Below are 12,297 nucleotides of genomic sequence, written 5' to 3'. Positions count from 1 at the left end.
GCTTATACCAGATGGTAAGTCTGGAGGAAAATGTAGCTGTACTTCCGACGAACAAAAGTGAATACGAGCCCACCAGATAACTAATCGAACTTGTATCCAAGATGCAAGAAGAGCCTCTAATTCTACCTTCAGGCCAATTCCGAGCTGAGAAAATAAGGTTGTGATTCCCTGGTCATGGCAGTAAAAGCCTTGAAAATTGCCCATAGAGCATTCGATATGAGCGAAAATGACCAGTACTGTTAATATCGCAGTAGGATTACTGTAGAGCTCCATTTCGCTCAAGGACGCAAATCGTTGAATTGCAGAAGAATAGTACAATTGACTTCTTGTTTGGTGAATGAGGTGTGGACTGAGAGACCCCATCGCACTAGTCACAGAGACCTTTTGCTCCGGTTGAAGACGGCTAAAGCTGCAAGAAGATAGAGCCAGAGTGGCATCTGAAAGTATTGAATGATCAAAGAGCTTTGTTGACAGAGCCTGGAATATAGGGTGCATGGCTGGAAGACAATGGTCCTCCCATACCGTCGAGTAGAATATGTCTCGCTCCGAGTGTTGCAAAGATTTGATAATGTCGATATTTCCGAGATTAAAAGAAGCTCTTCGCATATAACTGTCTGGCTGTATCCTTGCTACCGTTTGTACACCAGCATGATTTGATTTGGGTGACTCCGTCGAAGAATGACCTCCTTGATTCGCCGGGTTCACGGCTTGAAACTTGAATTCTGGTCGATAGCGCTCACATGTTTTCCCCAGTCTAGCGCATGTACCGCAGGTCGGTTGTTTTTCATCACACTAAAGACGTTTCAATTGAGAGAAGTCTACGAGAGGGAACTCGGCATCAATCCTACCTTAGATTTTCTTTCGCGACAACTTTTGCAACCGTTTCGCGATCGGACAATGTTAGTCTTTTTAGGTCTCGCAGGTGCAGGCTTATACATCTCAAGCAGGGTATCAAGACACGTTCTAGCCCAGAAAGAACTCCTTTCAAGGTGGATTGTTTGCGGACGTATTGAATGTATGAAAGTATCCCATGGTCTAGTGATGCGGCCTGGGTGCTAGAGACGATGACTCAATTTGCACTGAAAGAGAGTATTTGTGTGGTAAATGGATCAATTGGATCCAATTTGATTTGACATAGCCGGGAATCCTGGTTAAAGATCATTCAAGAAGATGAGTGGCTGCCTTGTATACTTTGGACGATGAATTATGAAATGGCAAAGCTGAAAAGTGATACTTTTGAAATTCGTCAGGTTAAATCCTCGTAGATCGACTGTTTCGCCCGGGCCCTCATTTTTCCGTCCATACCAGAAGTATAGAATGGCATATGCCATTTTTTTTGCACACACCTGTGTGATAACTTGTATTTTTCGTTCATAGATATTAAGGAAAAGACTCTGGTCTAATATTGTACTTATATATTGTAATAAAAGGAATACGTGACTATGAGATAAGAACGTATCTTTAAACCTGAACGTTAACTGAAACTCATCCCGATCTCTATGTTACGTGGATCTTAGTAAAACATTTCCTGTGACCTTATCACCTGGTAGAAAAGGACTATGGCCATTTTCTTGTTCAAGGTCCAATTCAATGCGAATGTTTGGCTTGCAGCGGACACGGCCAAGGCAAGTCTTGAAGAGTCCAGGTGCTGATGGCGACATTTTGAGATAAATAGATTTCGACGAAGAATTGAAGAGACCACTTAAGATGGGGAATAAAACATTTGAATTACTCATATGGGGCGTTTTACAGTCGAATATAAATCGAATTAGCTTGGACCAGCTGAACTGCGAATCATTTCTACTTTGTCGGCCCACTTTTCACGCACCCGCGCACTGCATTGGTAGGACCGCAACAAGTGCTGAAAATCATCGGATTTGAAGAAATTCGGTAGGAGATTGAGATTCACTGGGTCCTACTCAGGGAAAGGCTACTCAAGATCACATTGATACGAAAGAATTGTTCATTGGAAATTCGCTATCTACAAAACACCCGACGTACAATAGTAACCTAGAAATCAACAACATTCAAAGCTTAATGACTGACAGAGATATTCCAAACGACATATCCATCTCAATGAGAGATATGGAAACAGAACAGGAAAAGCGTTAGAATTTCGAAGTAACAGAGGGCCATGAAATTGATGACAGAAGCATCGAAGTTAATGCCATGCGTAATGAAAACAAGATCCAATCAACTGGGAAGAAAGGATTCAATGCGGACAAATAGATATCAAAAGCGTGATTATAGAAGAGAAGAGGTAGAGGGGGATTGTAAGGAAGCGGAGCACAGCAGGTAAAAAAAAAAGGGCGAGGGTAAAAGTCGTCAATAGAAACAAGGTGAGGCATATATGCATGCACACAGAAATGTGCTTTTCATGATCGTATCCCATTAGAAAAAGAGTAGAATCGCAGAAAGTTCACTGAGATCTGCTTCGAGTCTCACTCTGCTCACGTAGCTTTCTTGCCACCACAATCTGGGATCTTCAGACCCTTCTTGATCTTCCTGGCGGAATCCATGAGACCCCATTTGTCCTCCCAGTTTTCGTCTTTGGTGTTGAACTGGATCTTCCATGGCTCGTCAAATGCCTCAAACCTGTTTCAATGATTAGTCATGCTGTAATTGAGTGCTTGCAATGGGGTTCTACATACCAGAAGTAGTCTGTGCCGTTGTCCAAAGCCTGACAGATCCAGTCGGACATGAATTGGTTCAGATTATCAATGCTAGCCACGGACCCGGGAGTATCCTTGTCGCAAGTCGGGCTGTCACCGCAGTCTTTGCCACCTCCGCTAGGCCAGCCAACTTCTGAAATGACCTGTTTCTTATTAGAATTCTTGGTCAGGGATACATCGTGTGTCTGCCAGAAGTCCCAGGTCCATGAAGCGGCATTGTCGACATTCACGCCGGCGAAGAATGGGTGAACGTTTGACATGACAACGTCCACGACCTCAACGAGATCCGCATTCCAGTTATCGCCTAGATCAGAGGTTGCGACTTCGAAATCAATATCACGTTTCTTCAGTTCGCTCCGGACATCCTTGATATAGCTGATCAGATTCTTCTGGGCCGACTGTTTGCTATCTCCAGCGCGGAAAAGGGCTTCGTTGCCGACAATTACCCCATTGAAGATACTTGTATCCTTGGTGTCGTCAAGAACCTTGTAGAGATGCTTGAGCTGGCGCTCCGTTGTCGTGTCATTTGTGTCGATCCATACACCCAGCCACACTTTCATATCAGTCAATTCCAGTCGATCGATCGCGTGTAGTACCATTTCAGTCTGGTTGCAGTCCGTGCCGTACAAGCGCACATTATTGGTGAGTTGCGAGAGCACAGCCATGTCGCGAGTGACGTTGTTCTGAGAGGGAGGATACTTCAAGCAAAGTGGATACTGCACACCCCATGGGGTGTAATCCATACCGGGGAAGACCTTGTGTAAATTCTCGTTGTCCATGAGCGCTTTGATCTCAGATGAATCCTTGTTCAAGTCACCATTGGTCGATGAATCTGAGTCTGCAGACTCCGTATTGCTGTTCTTCGAATCTCCCGAATGTTTATGACCAAGTGTACCACCAACGGCACCACCGACGATCGCAGCAACGACGATGAATCCAAGAACAAGACCAGCGATTAAACCACGTTTCTTCCGCGCGGACATTGAAGCACCGAGTGCTGCTTTCTCCCCTGCACCACCACTTTGACCGGCTTCGAGACCACTACTCCCGCCTGGAACAGGTCCATATGCAGTATCGGCCCCGGACTTATTTGCTCCAAAGAAACCAAACATGCCCCCAGCGGCCGCTCCACCGGCAGCACCCGCCGCCGCGCCTGCAGGTGCGGCGCGACTTCGCGATTGGGGAGCGAACTCATCATCGTCGTCGGCAATATCGTGGGGATTGATGTCTGGAATATTAGAGCTATACTGCGAGTGTCGTTGGTAAGGACCATCATTCGAGACGCCTCCGGCACCACCACCATATGGACCAGGGTATTGATCCATCATACTGCGGCGATTGACACTCGTATCACTGAAATGAGCCGAGGACTGACCGGGCGTCAGCATGCCCGGAGAGGCCGCGGCACCACCTAGAGCCATATTGGACCCGTATGAACGGTCCTGATGCAGCGATTCGGCACTTGTGTAAGACTGTGGGACGTATGGATTGTCGGAGCCAGTTGTATGGTAGCCTCTCTCGGCGGGGCCCGTGAATGTATCGTGATCTTGATCCATTGAGCGGACGGCGTCAATGCCACTGAGACGATCGTGAGAGTTTGCAACGCCGAGGGCGATACCGCTTATACCACCACCGACAGAAGTTGGGCCGAGATTATCGACGCCTGGAGTTACAGTTGAGTTTTTGCGGTCTGGTGTGTAGCGATGGGGTGAAGCGGAATTATCGAAGTTGTTCATAGGTGATGGAGTGTGTGACTCCAGGTGGGAGGGAGGAGAGTGGAGGAAAAAGAGAAAAGAAAAAAAGCGAAGGCGAGAGAGAAAGGCAAAGAGAGACGATCAGACCAGGATTGACCAGGCAGAAAGGGAGAGATTCAGCGTAGGAAGGGGAGGATCAGAATGTAGGCATCGCAAGTGCAGATCCACGGTTCCCGAGATTGAGGACAAGGAATGAGAGAGAGGGAGAGTGGGTCAAAGGGGGGAAGTGGCACGGGTTAAATGTGTCAGATTGATGGAAAATAAATAGAAGATGGTGGAAAGAATCGTAGTGAGGCGTAGAGGGTGGAAGTTGGGGAGAGACAAAAAGAAAGGAAATGGCGAGGGGAAGCGAGTGGTGAGAAAAACATGGGGTGACCGGGGAAACAGTCAGCGGAGCAACAAAGTAGTCAGTTACAATAGCAGCAGAGGAAACAGGGCAACACTCTACATAGGAAATTTGTAAAATCTGGATTGATAGGATAACTTTACAAGGATAATTATGACCAGTCTTACACATAAATATACGAATATCGTCAATAATCAATTCACCATCATGTCAATATCGAGAATCATTGAATTTGCCGTTGGACCCTGAAAAGGGACTAGTGGGGCGCGCTATTTTTAGGGCGGCGACCCATGGTTGACACTCAAACACAAAGAGTGTCAATATACATAATTAGTACATACAGTACTAGAGTATACATAGTAGTAGAAGTTAGATATTAATGTTTAACTACAGTTTTTATTGGTTGTATCAGAAAGTCAGTCCATAAATAGTCATATCTCATAACCATATCCGCTACGCAAGAAATAAACAGGTCCTCGCTACATTCCAATCCATCAAAACATCCAAGAGCACTGCACGCAGCATACCAGACCTCCTCCCCTTCCACCTACGTAATGCTCCTAATATTTCATGAGAGAGTGCAGTAAATGCAGTCGATATCCCTTTAAAGAAAGTATCATAATCAACCCTCAACTTCCTCAGCACTTCTCTGTGCCGCAGACCCAGTCCGACTCGTCCGTTCCAGAAATCGTCGCTTACCCCGGCGAGTATCAAAATGCTCCGGGATATCTGCCGGATCCTGTCCTGCGGCCAACATTGAACTGCGCATTTTATTGCGATATGCATCCACTAATAGCCAGTTAGTATTATGAACATCATTATTGTAGTCGTAGTGTAGTGTAGTGCATGTGTCAATGAATGTGAGGCGTAAACCGCGGCTGAGACTGTCTCAGTCGTGCACGTGGTCCTCCCGTGCCATGCAAGGAGGTCGGCTCATCTGCAAAAAGAATGTGGTGTGTCGAGACAAAGAAATATATATATATATATATATATATATGCAACATAGAGATATGTATATAGTATTCAAGATTTGGAACTGGGGTATTGACACTGGATGAAGGTGGGAGCGGCTGAGGGAAAAGGGATCCAACTTACAAGACTGCTGCAAGAACAACATTCTCCCCGCAAAAACTCGACTCTGGCTCCAACTAAGCCGATAAGCTAGATCATTCAACATAACTTCTTTCCGATGTCTGCGTCGTGAAATCTTCGGCACCTCAATGCCCCGCTCACCATCCAATGAAGGTGCGGGTACCGTCGTCCGCCCAACAACTAGAGCATCATCCTCCGCGATCTCCGTATCATCACGGAAATATCGCTGAGAAGGAACGGTCTGGCCCGGTGCATCTTTCATTTGTACTGGGAAATAAGTGCGCGGGTAGACGGCGTTGAGTTTGCGGTATGAGTCGGGCAGATCGTCCATGTTGACTTTATCTAGTCCGACCTTGACCCGGACACGAGAGCCCCGTTGAGGATCTTCCACAAGAATAAAAGTTCGTCGCTTGCCGCCAGGTAGCTGACCAAATAGATCTTCATTACTTGGGCTGACTTCGTCATCTGGCTCTGCCGGTGCAACTGCCACTGTCGTTGCTGATGTCGGTCCCGGTCCTGCATCCATGCGACTGGACGTTGCGATAGTCGCATGTCGACCAATTGAGCCTAAGCCGCTCTCTCTTATCATGGGAGGGATGGAAGGACCAGGGGGTCCGGCGCTGGCGGGAATAGGGAGAACATTCGAGTCATGGAAGACTTGTGCTAGGCGGATATCGCCAGTATCGAGAGGTGCAGGTGGGAGGCGGGTAGTCTCCAATGACCGAGTAGCGTATTCTGTAGAGCCTATAGGATTGAAACAATTGAATTAGGGCAAGAATTAGCCTACGCTGGACTTTCGGGTAAAGGATCGGGATCAAAATCCGCATGAAAGAAAAGCACGAGAGCAGTGCGCGGCGGTATGGAATAACAAGGCATAGGGTATGAATGGTAGGAAAAACGAGAAGAGCGACAGAACTCGGACAGGATAATAATCAATGAATACAGGAATGCAACAGGCAAAGATAAAAATCAGAAGTATATCGCACTAAGTCTCAGGCCAAATAGACGTATATCCCGCTCTCATACACGATGACAATTAACATCAGACAATAAGACACATATACACGTCTCACATACCGAGAACCATAAAAGAACACGAAATAAAACAAAAGAGTATAAGTGGGAATATAGAGCACAATTCATTGCACAACCCGTCCATCAATCCCACAACACAGGGCGATGGAGGGTGAAGAAAGAAGAAAATCAAGAAAGGAAAAAAAAAGAACAAGGAGGATTCAGCAAAGTAATCGAACACCCGCCGCACATCGTCGACAAAAACAAGATAAAGACTTCAGATCTGGTGGAACATACCGCTGACTTCTTCCATCTTAGGGCTGCCATCTGGTTGAGCATGATGATGATGCAGCTGTGGGGGCCCCATACTCATAGGACCCTGAATACTGGGTCGAGAACCAGGAGGAGGTTGAGGAAGAGGGTGTTGCATCGGAGGAACAGCATTAGACAGTCCATGCGGGATAGGACCGGGGCCAGTAGGTGGCATATGCGAAGGGGCCGGGGTAGCAGGCATTGATTGTCGACGACCCAATTTCGCCTGACGACGAACTCTCCGACTGCGAAGTCGAGGATCTTGATTGCTATTCCGCCAACTATCAACCGCGCGTTGGATGAGACCGCGTTTACCTCGTAATGCTGGATTTAGATCGGCCAGAGCCCAGCCCACGGTGTTACATTCCGATTCGTAGACGAGACGGTTGCCCTTGTAGTTATCTTTGTTGCAGCAAGCGCGTGGGTAGACGCAATTCTCCGTTTTGAATTCGGGACTTAAACCATCGACGTGTACGGATTCCACATCGCATCGGATTGTGTACTCCATTTTCACCCGATCTCGTGAGTACTCGAATGCAATCCATTGTACTCCGTTGCTATCCTGCCGCACGACCAGTGGAGTAGTCGCGGGAATAGGACCTGGTGCTGCGCTTGAACTGGTCCCGAGAGGCGACTGGGCTGAACTTCCTTGTAGAGTCGGATTTGGTGACGAAAGAGGGGGGTTGAGCATGGGTCGTTGACCGGCTCCGGGCTGTGATGAAGAATCCATTTTCATCGCCGGGCTACTGGCCAAGGCTGGATTCGGAGCGTGCGAGGGTTGATGGGCTGGCATCTGCGCCGTTGTCGTCTGTGGTGGCATCATCATAGACTGTGTTGTGAGAGGATGTGGTTGAGGAGAAGGATGTGTCGCATATGGCGACTGTTGAACATTATTGATAGGGGAGTATGGCTGATATGCATACATCTGAGGTGCTAGTTGGGGAGGTATCTGTGGTGACTGGGTATAGAGATTGCGAGCATGCTGGTCGTGCGGCTGTGATGCTACCGATGCTGGCGAATTGGACTTGGGGGTATGGTAAATTGGGGGGTAAGGCCTTTGCATTTGAGCGGTGGTGGCCATGAGGTCGGAAGGTCCTAATCTCGGCGCATCAGTTGGATTCTGTAAATACCCTGGTATCTTACTCCGGGCATTGATAATGCGCGCGCAAACCGCTATGGAGTTATATCAACCAGAAACAACTTTCAAAAAACCTACCGCTGGGTGGATACTGCGCGGATGCAGTTTGCTGGGAGGTATAAGAGGAGGGATTTGTGGAATAATAAGACGATTCCTGAGGCAGAATTCCGTACGCACTCGGGTGATGTAACACGCTGTTCTCTATGGAGTGTGATTGGGGGTATGTGCTAGGAGGGAAAGATACTGTTGACTGTGATGGTGATGGTAGACCTCTGGGATGCGGTTGAATAGACTGAGGATGCTGCTGTTGCGAATGTTGTAAGCTCGGGCGATTCGAACTGCCGAGTCGAAGCTGTGGCGAAAGCACATATCAGTAAACTGACACTGGAGGCCAAAGACGATGAGACGTGTTCGGGCCTGCAGGGTAGTACGACAACCTAAAAACGTGGACATGGGAGGGCAGGAGAGACTTGAAAACACAGCCAGATCCTCCGAGTGACGACACAAGCGTGAGGATTTGAATTCTCCAAGATCAGAATCTCATCTGGGCTGGGCTAAAGAGAAGAAGAGGGAGAGTGAAGGCCAGGGAATCGAAGCCTCGAGCAGGGATACGCTCAGCAGTGGACCAAATGGCCAGGATCACAACCAGGATACGCCAGTTAGGACGAAAGAGAATCATGGCTCTGTGTAGCCCCTGTATCAGGCTCGACAATGCGAGTGGCTATTTCCTTCCGAAGGGACAAAGCACTCCAGCAGTGTTGTTTGCCCAGCTTGTTCCAACGAAGGACGTGGCTTTCATCGTGCTGTTGCTGTTCCATGTTCCCTGTTTTTTGAGCCAATATCTGTCCACTGCTTTGTTGAAAAAGTGGACGTGGCGAAAAGTGAAGGCCCCGAGACCTATAGCTTTACTTTGATATAGATTGATTCTGTGGCATCTTCGAAATATCCAGCCTGATCATCGTGACTTCAATGGCGGAAGAGGAGGCGTAGATGAATCTCTGAGCAATAGATGGCCATTGGCCGGACTGTTCGCTGGTCCTCACTCTAGAGAAAGAATTGATGACATGCGTGCTGTAGCGCAAGGTCTGCTGAGCCCGATATATGGGATTTCTGAGGCCAGCGAGTAGAAAGCCCCGTGGATGGAGAAGAGGTGAAGCACAAAAGAGTTGTAGCGGTTGTGAACGCCATATCATCCCAACATAAAGAGTAAACAAGATCCAAGAAGATTGGAAATGATATTGAAATAGGAAACTTTTGCGACACAATTCTATCCGGAGGAATTCAAATGGCAAACGGGAACGCAGGTAATGAATATGAAAGCCACGAGACGAAATAACTAAAAACAAAAGGCCCAGTACTCACAGAATCATCGGCAGGCTCTTCCTTGTACTTTGAGAGCGAGTCAGAGGCCAGGTCGGACTGTACCATACCGGTCACCGACCTCGGTAGACTGAGACAGAATCCTTACTCGCAAGTAGCAAGATTGGAACGGGAGTCTGTCGGGTCTGTGTATGTGTATGCGTATGTGTATGTGGGTGTGTCAAGAGAAGAAGTGGATGGTAGTAGGATGGCGGGGGAGGGAGACAATGAGGTTAGACAAGAAAAGAACCGGGATGTGAGTGCGAGAGAAATTGGCGCGCGAGAGAAGAAACGCGCGTGGAGAGATGCCCAACGGTCTAGGGCAAATTGTAGCAAAGCAAAGCCAAGGACAGGGGAGATGATCCGACACTGAGGCTCTCCGCTGCTCGACACACACAGACACACACACACGGCTAGTAGCCTCTTTTCTGGACTGGGGTGGATTCAGGGCAATGATGAGAGCAAAGATGGGAGGGTCCAGGGTCGTTTATTTAGCTGCAACGAGACCCATCCTGGTCTTCATTCGGGAGAGCCGCGCTGCTAAATTAGGGCGAAACGGGCAGATGTAGAAGGATGGGGAAGTAGAGTCAAAAGGGAATATAAGAGATCAAAAATGAATATTCAAGAAAAGAAAGAAGAAAAAGAAAATACAAAATACAAAATGCAAAATTAAACAGGATCTGGAAATATGAAAAAAAAAAATATAAAAGAAAAATTGAATAAATAAAATGGATAGAAAAATAGAGAGAAATCCACTAGAGGAAAAGCGCTGAAAGAGAGAAACAAGCAAGATGAAAGCTGAGAGTATCAGGATGTTCACTAGCGGGAAACGGGTGTAATATTAACCAGGATTGATGCAGGAGTGATGACTAAAAAAGATTAGAGACCGGTAGAAAAGTCCCGAGCCTTAGAAAAAGGGAAAAAGTCTTGTATTATGTATGTATGTATTTCAATTCTTATTTTAAGATTTAAGAGAGTGTGTCATCATGTGTGTTCTAGCCTAGAAGCAGATTTAGACGCCTGCGGAAAGATAGACGGTGGACGGTGAACGATGAACGGATGGACAGCGGAGTAGATTGGAAGGGGAAGGGAAATGATGTGCAGCATGCAGTAGAGCCAGTGCGTGGAAGGGGCGAGAAAGTGTCAAAGATGAGAGACAACATTCCTAAATCATCTGTAATTATAATAATTATAATATTAATTATTTTTATTATTACTCTGATTTACTACAAAAAGGAAAAAAAGTAACCCCGACTAGGTTTCGGTGGGGAAATGGGGAGAGCAAGTCCGTCTCGATACAGTAGAACCGGCACTCAAACTTGCCCCATGGTGGAGAATATATTTTTTTTTCTTTGTTTTCTTGGAAGCCCATGGGTTGATCTATACTCAACTGGTTCTAACGGCGTGAGATGTTCCCATGTCTTGTCTTTTTGCCTCCCCCACTCTCCATTTATGCCAATGCCACAACAACCGGATTAAGTGGAGTGAGTGGTCGTGATACGTTGGGAGAAAGCCCGGTGAATCGATAGATGCGAGTTCACATCGATCTTGAAGATTGATTGGTGCTAAATGCGAAGCCGAGGAGGGGAAGATATTCCCCTATGACAAGACTCGGAGGCCAGAAGACAAAGAAAAGCAAACGAAAAGGGCCCGCTAGGTGACGTTATGCCGAGTACACTACCGTAGGAGATTGGAGCTTGGAGATTGCATGTTTTCGCATTTTAGGAGTCTTTACCAGACAGAGCTAAGCGTTGATAAAAGATTAAGACAAAAGGGCAAGAGTAAAAGAATATTAAAAGTTTAAAAAATACAAAAGTAGAAACGAGAAGCTCAGAAAAAAAAAAAAACCGTAAACTTTACCCAGGCAGGGAGCGGTAGACCAAACATCCATCAGTACATACAGCAAAACCCCCGGAGCCGAGTAAATGGGCAAACAGACGGCGAGGTCGAGTCGTGCGATCTAGGCTAGAGCCGGGAGATTAACGAGTAGGGAGGGCGGAGGGGAGGGGGGGGGGGGGAGAAAGATGTTTGATCATGACGTTAGCAGATCGGATAGCACCAAACTGGCCCGCAATGCGGTCACAGTCTAGATGTGCTCCATACAGTACACTATACAGTACAATACCTAGTAGGTTTGTCGGTGGATCTCGGGATTAGATGAAAGAAGAGGAGGGGGGGGGGGAGGATGAAGGGAAAAGAAGAGTACTAGAAAAAGAAAAGGAAAAGGGTAAAGTCAAAGTCAAAGTGGTTGACGTTGGATCGTGCAGAGAGCCGTTTCAGGAACGCGTAGCGTATTGGGCTGAGCGATTTCACGGAGTATATCGAGTTGATCGGCAGATGGAGACGGAAGACACTGGGTCCGATCTATCGAAGTCTTTGTTGCTGACTCTCCATACTCAACTGGATAGTGGATTACTCCGTACAGTAGATGTACGTACGGTATGTATGTACATATTCCCGTACTACGCATGTACGCAGTGAGAAAGAGAGATAACAAGCAAAAAAAAAGCAAAAAAAAAAAAACCATTTGACGCAGCCATTTACTGTACTTCCACGCGCTCTCTCCCCACTCAAGAAGCATGCGACCCATCGGCACTCCCCGTATACTCC

At 47.1% G+C, this 12,297-nt stretch overlaps 2 protein-coding genes across 2 annotated transcripts; both read right to left on the bottom strand.

The window, feature by feature from the left end:
* Window positions 1–2,450: 2,450 nt before the first annotated feature.
* Window positions 2,451–4,408, bottom strand: bgt3 (uncharacterized protein; the record flags this gene model as incomplete). Its single annotated transcript, XM_056641505.1, has 2 exons — window positions 2,451–2,595; window positions 2,652–4,408. 2 exons carry the CDS (start codon window positions 4,406–4,408, stop codon window positions 2,451–2,453), a joined length of 1,902 nt encoding a protein of 633 aa, XP_056503999.1.
* A 986-nt stretch (window positions 4,409–5,394) lies between these two features.
* On the bottom strand, window positions 5,395–9,756 carry N7469_002584 (uncharacterized protein; the record flags this gene model as incomplete). Its single annotated transcript, XM_056641504.1, has 5 exons — window positions 5,395–5,561; window positions 5,868–6,608; window positions 7,176–8,285; window positions 8,407–8,680; window positions 9,691–9,756. The coding sequence occupies 5 exons, from the start codon at window positions 9,754–9,756 to the stop codon at window positions 5,395–5,397; spliced, it is 2,358 nt and encodes a 785-aa protein (XP_056503998.1).
* Window positions 9,757–12,297: the final 2,541 nt, after the last annotated feature.

Source organism: Penicillium citrinum, assembly GCF_028827155.1.
Source record: "Penicillium citrinum strain IBT 23319 chromosome Unknown utg000002l:1.0-3833315.0:1.0-3834789.0, whole genome shotgun sequence".
NCBI classification, from domain to species: Eukaryota; Fungi; Ascomycota; class Eurotiomycetes; order Eurotiales; family Aspergillaceae; genus Penicillium; species Penicillium citrinum.
Note: the sequence above shows the minus strand (reverse complement) of the source record. Positions and strands in the feature narration are given on the sequence as shown.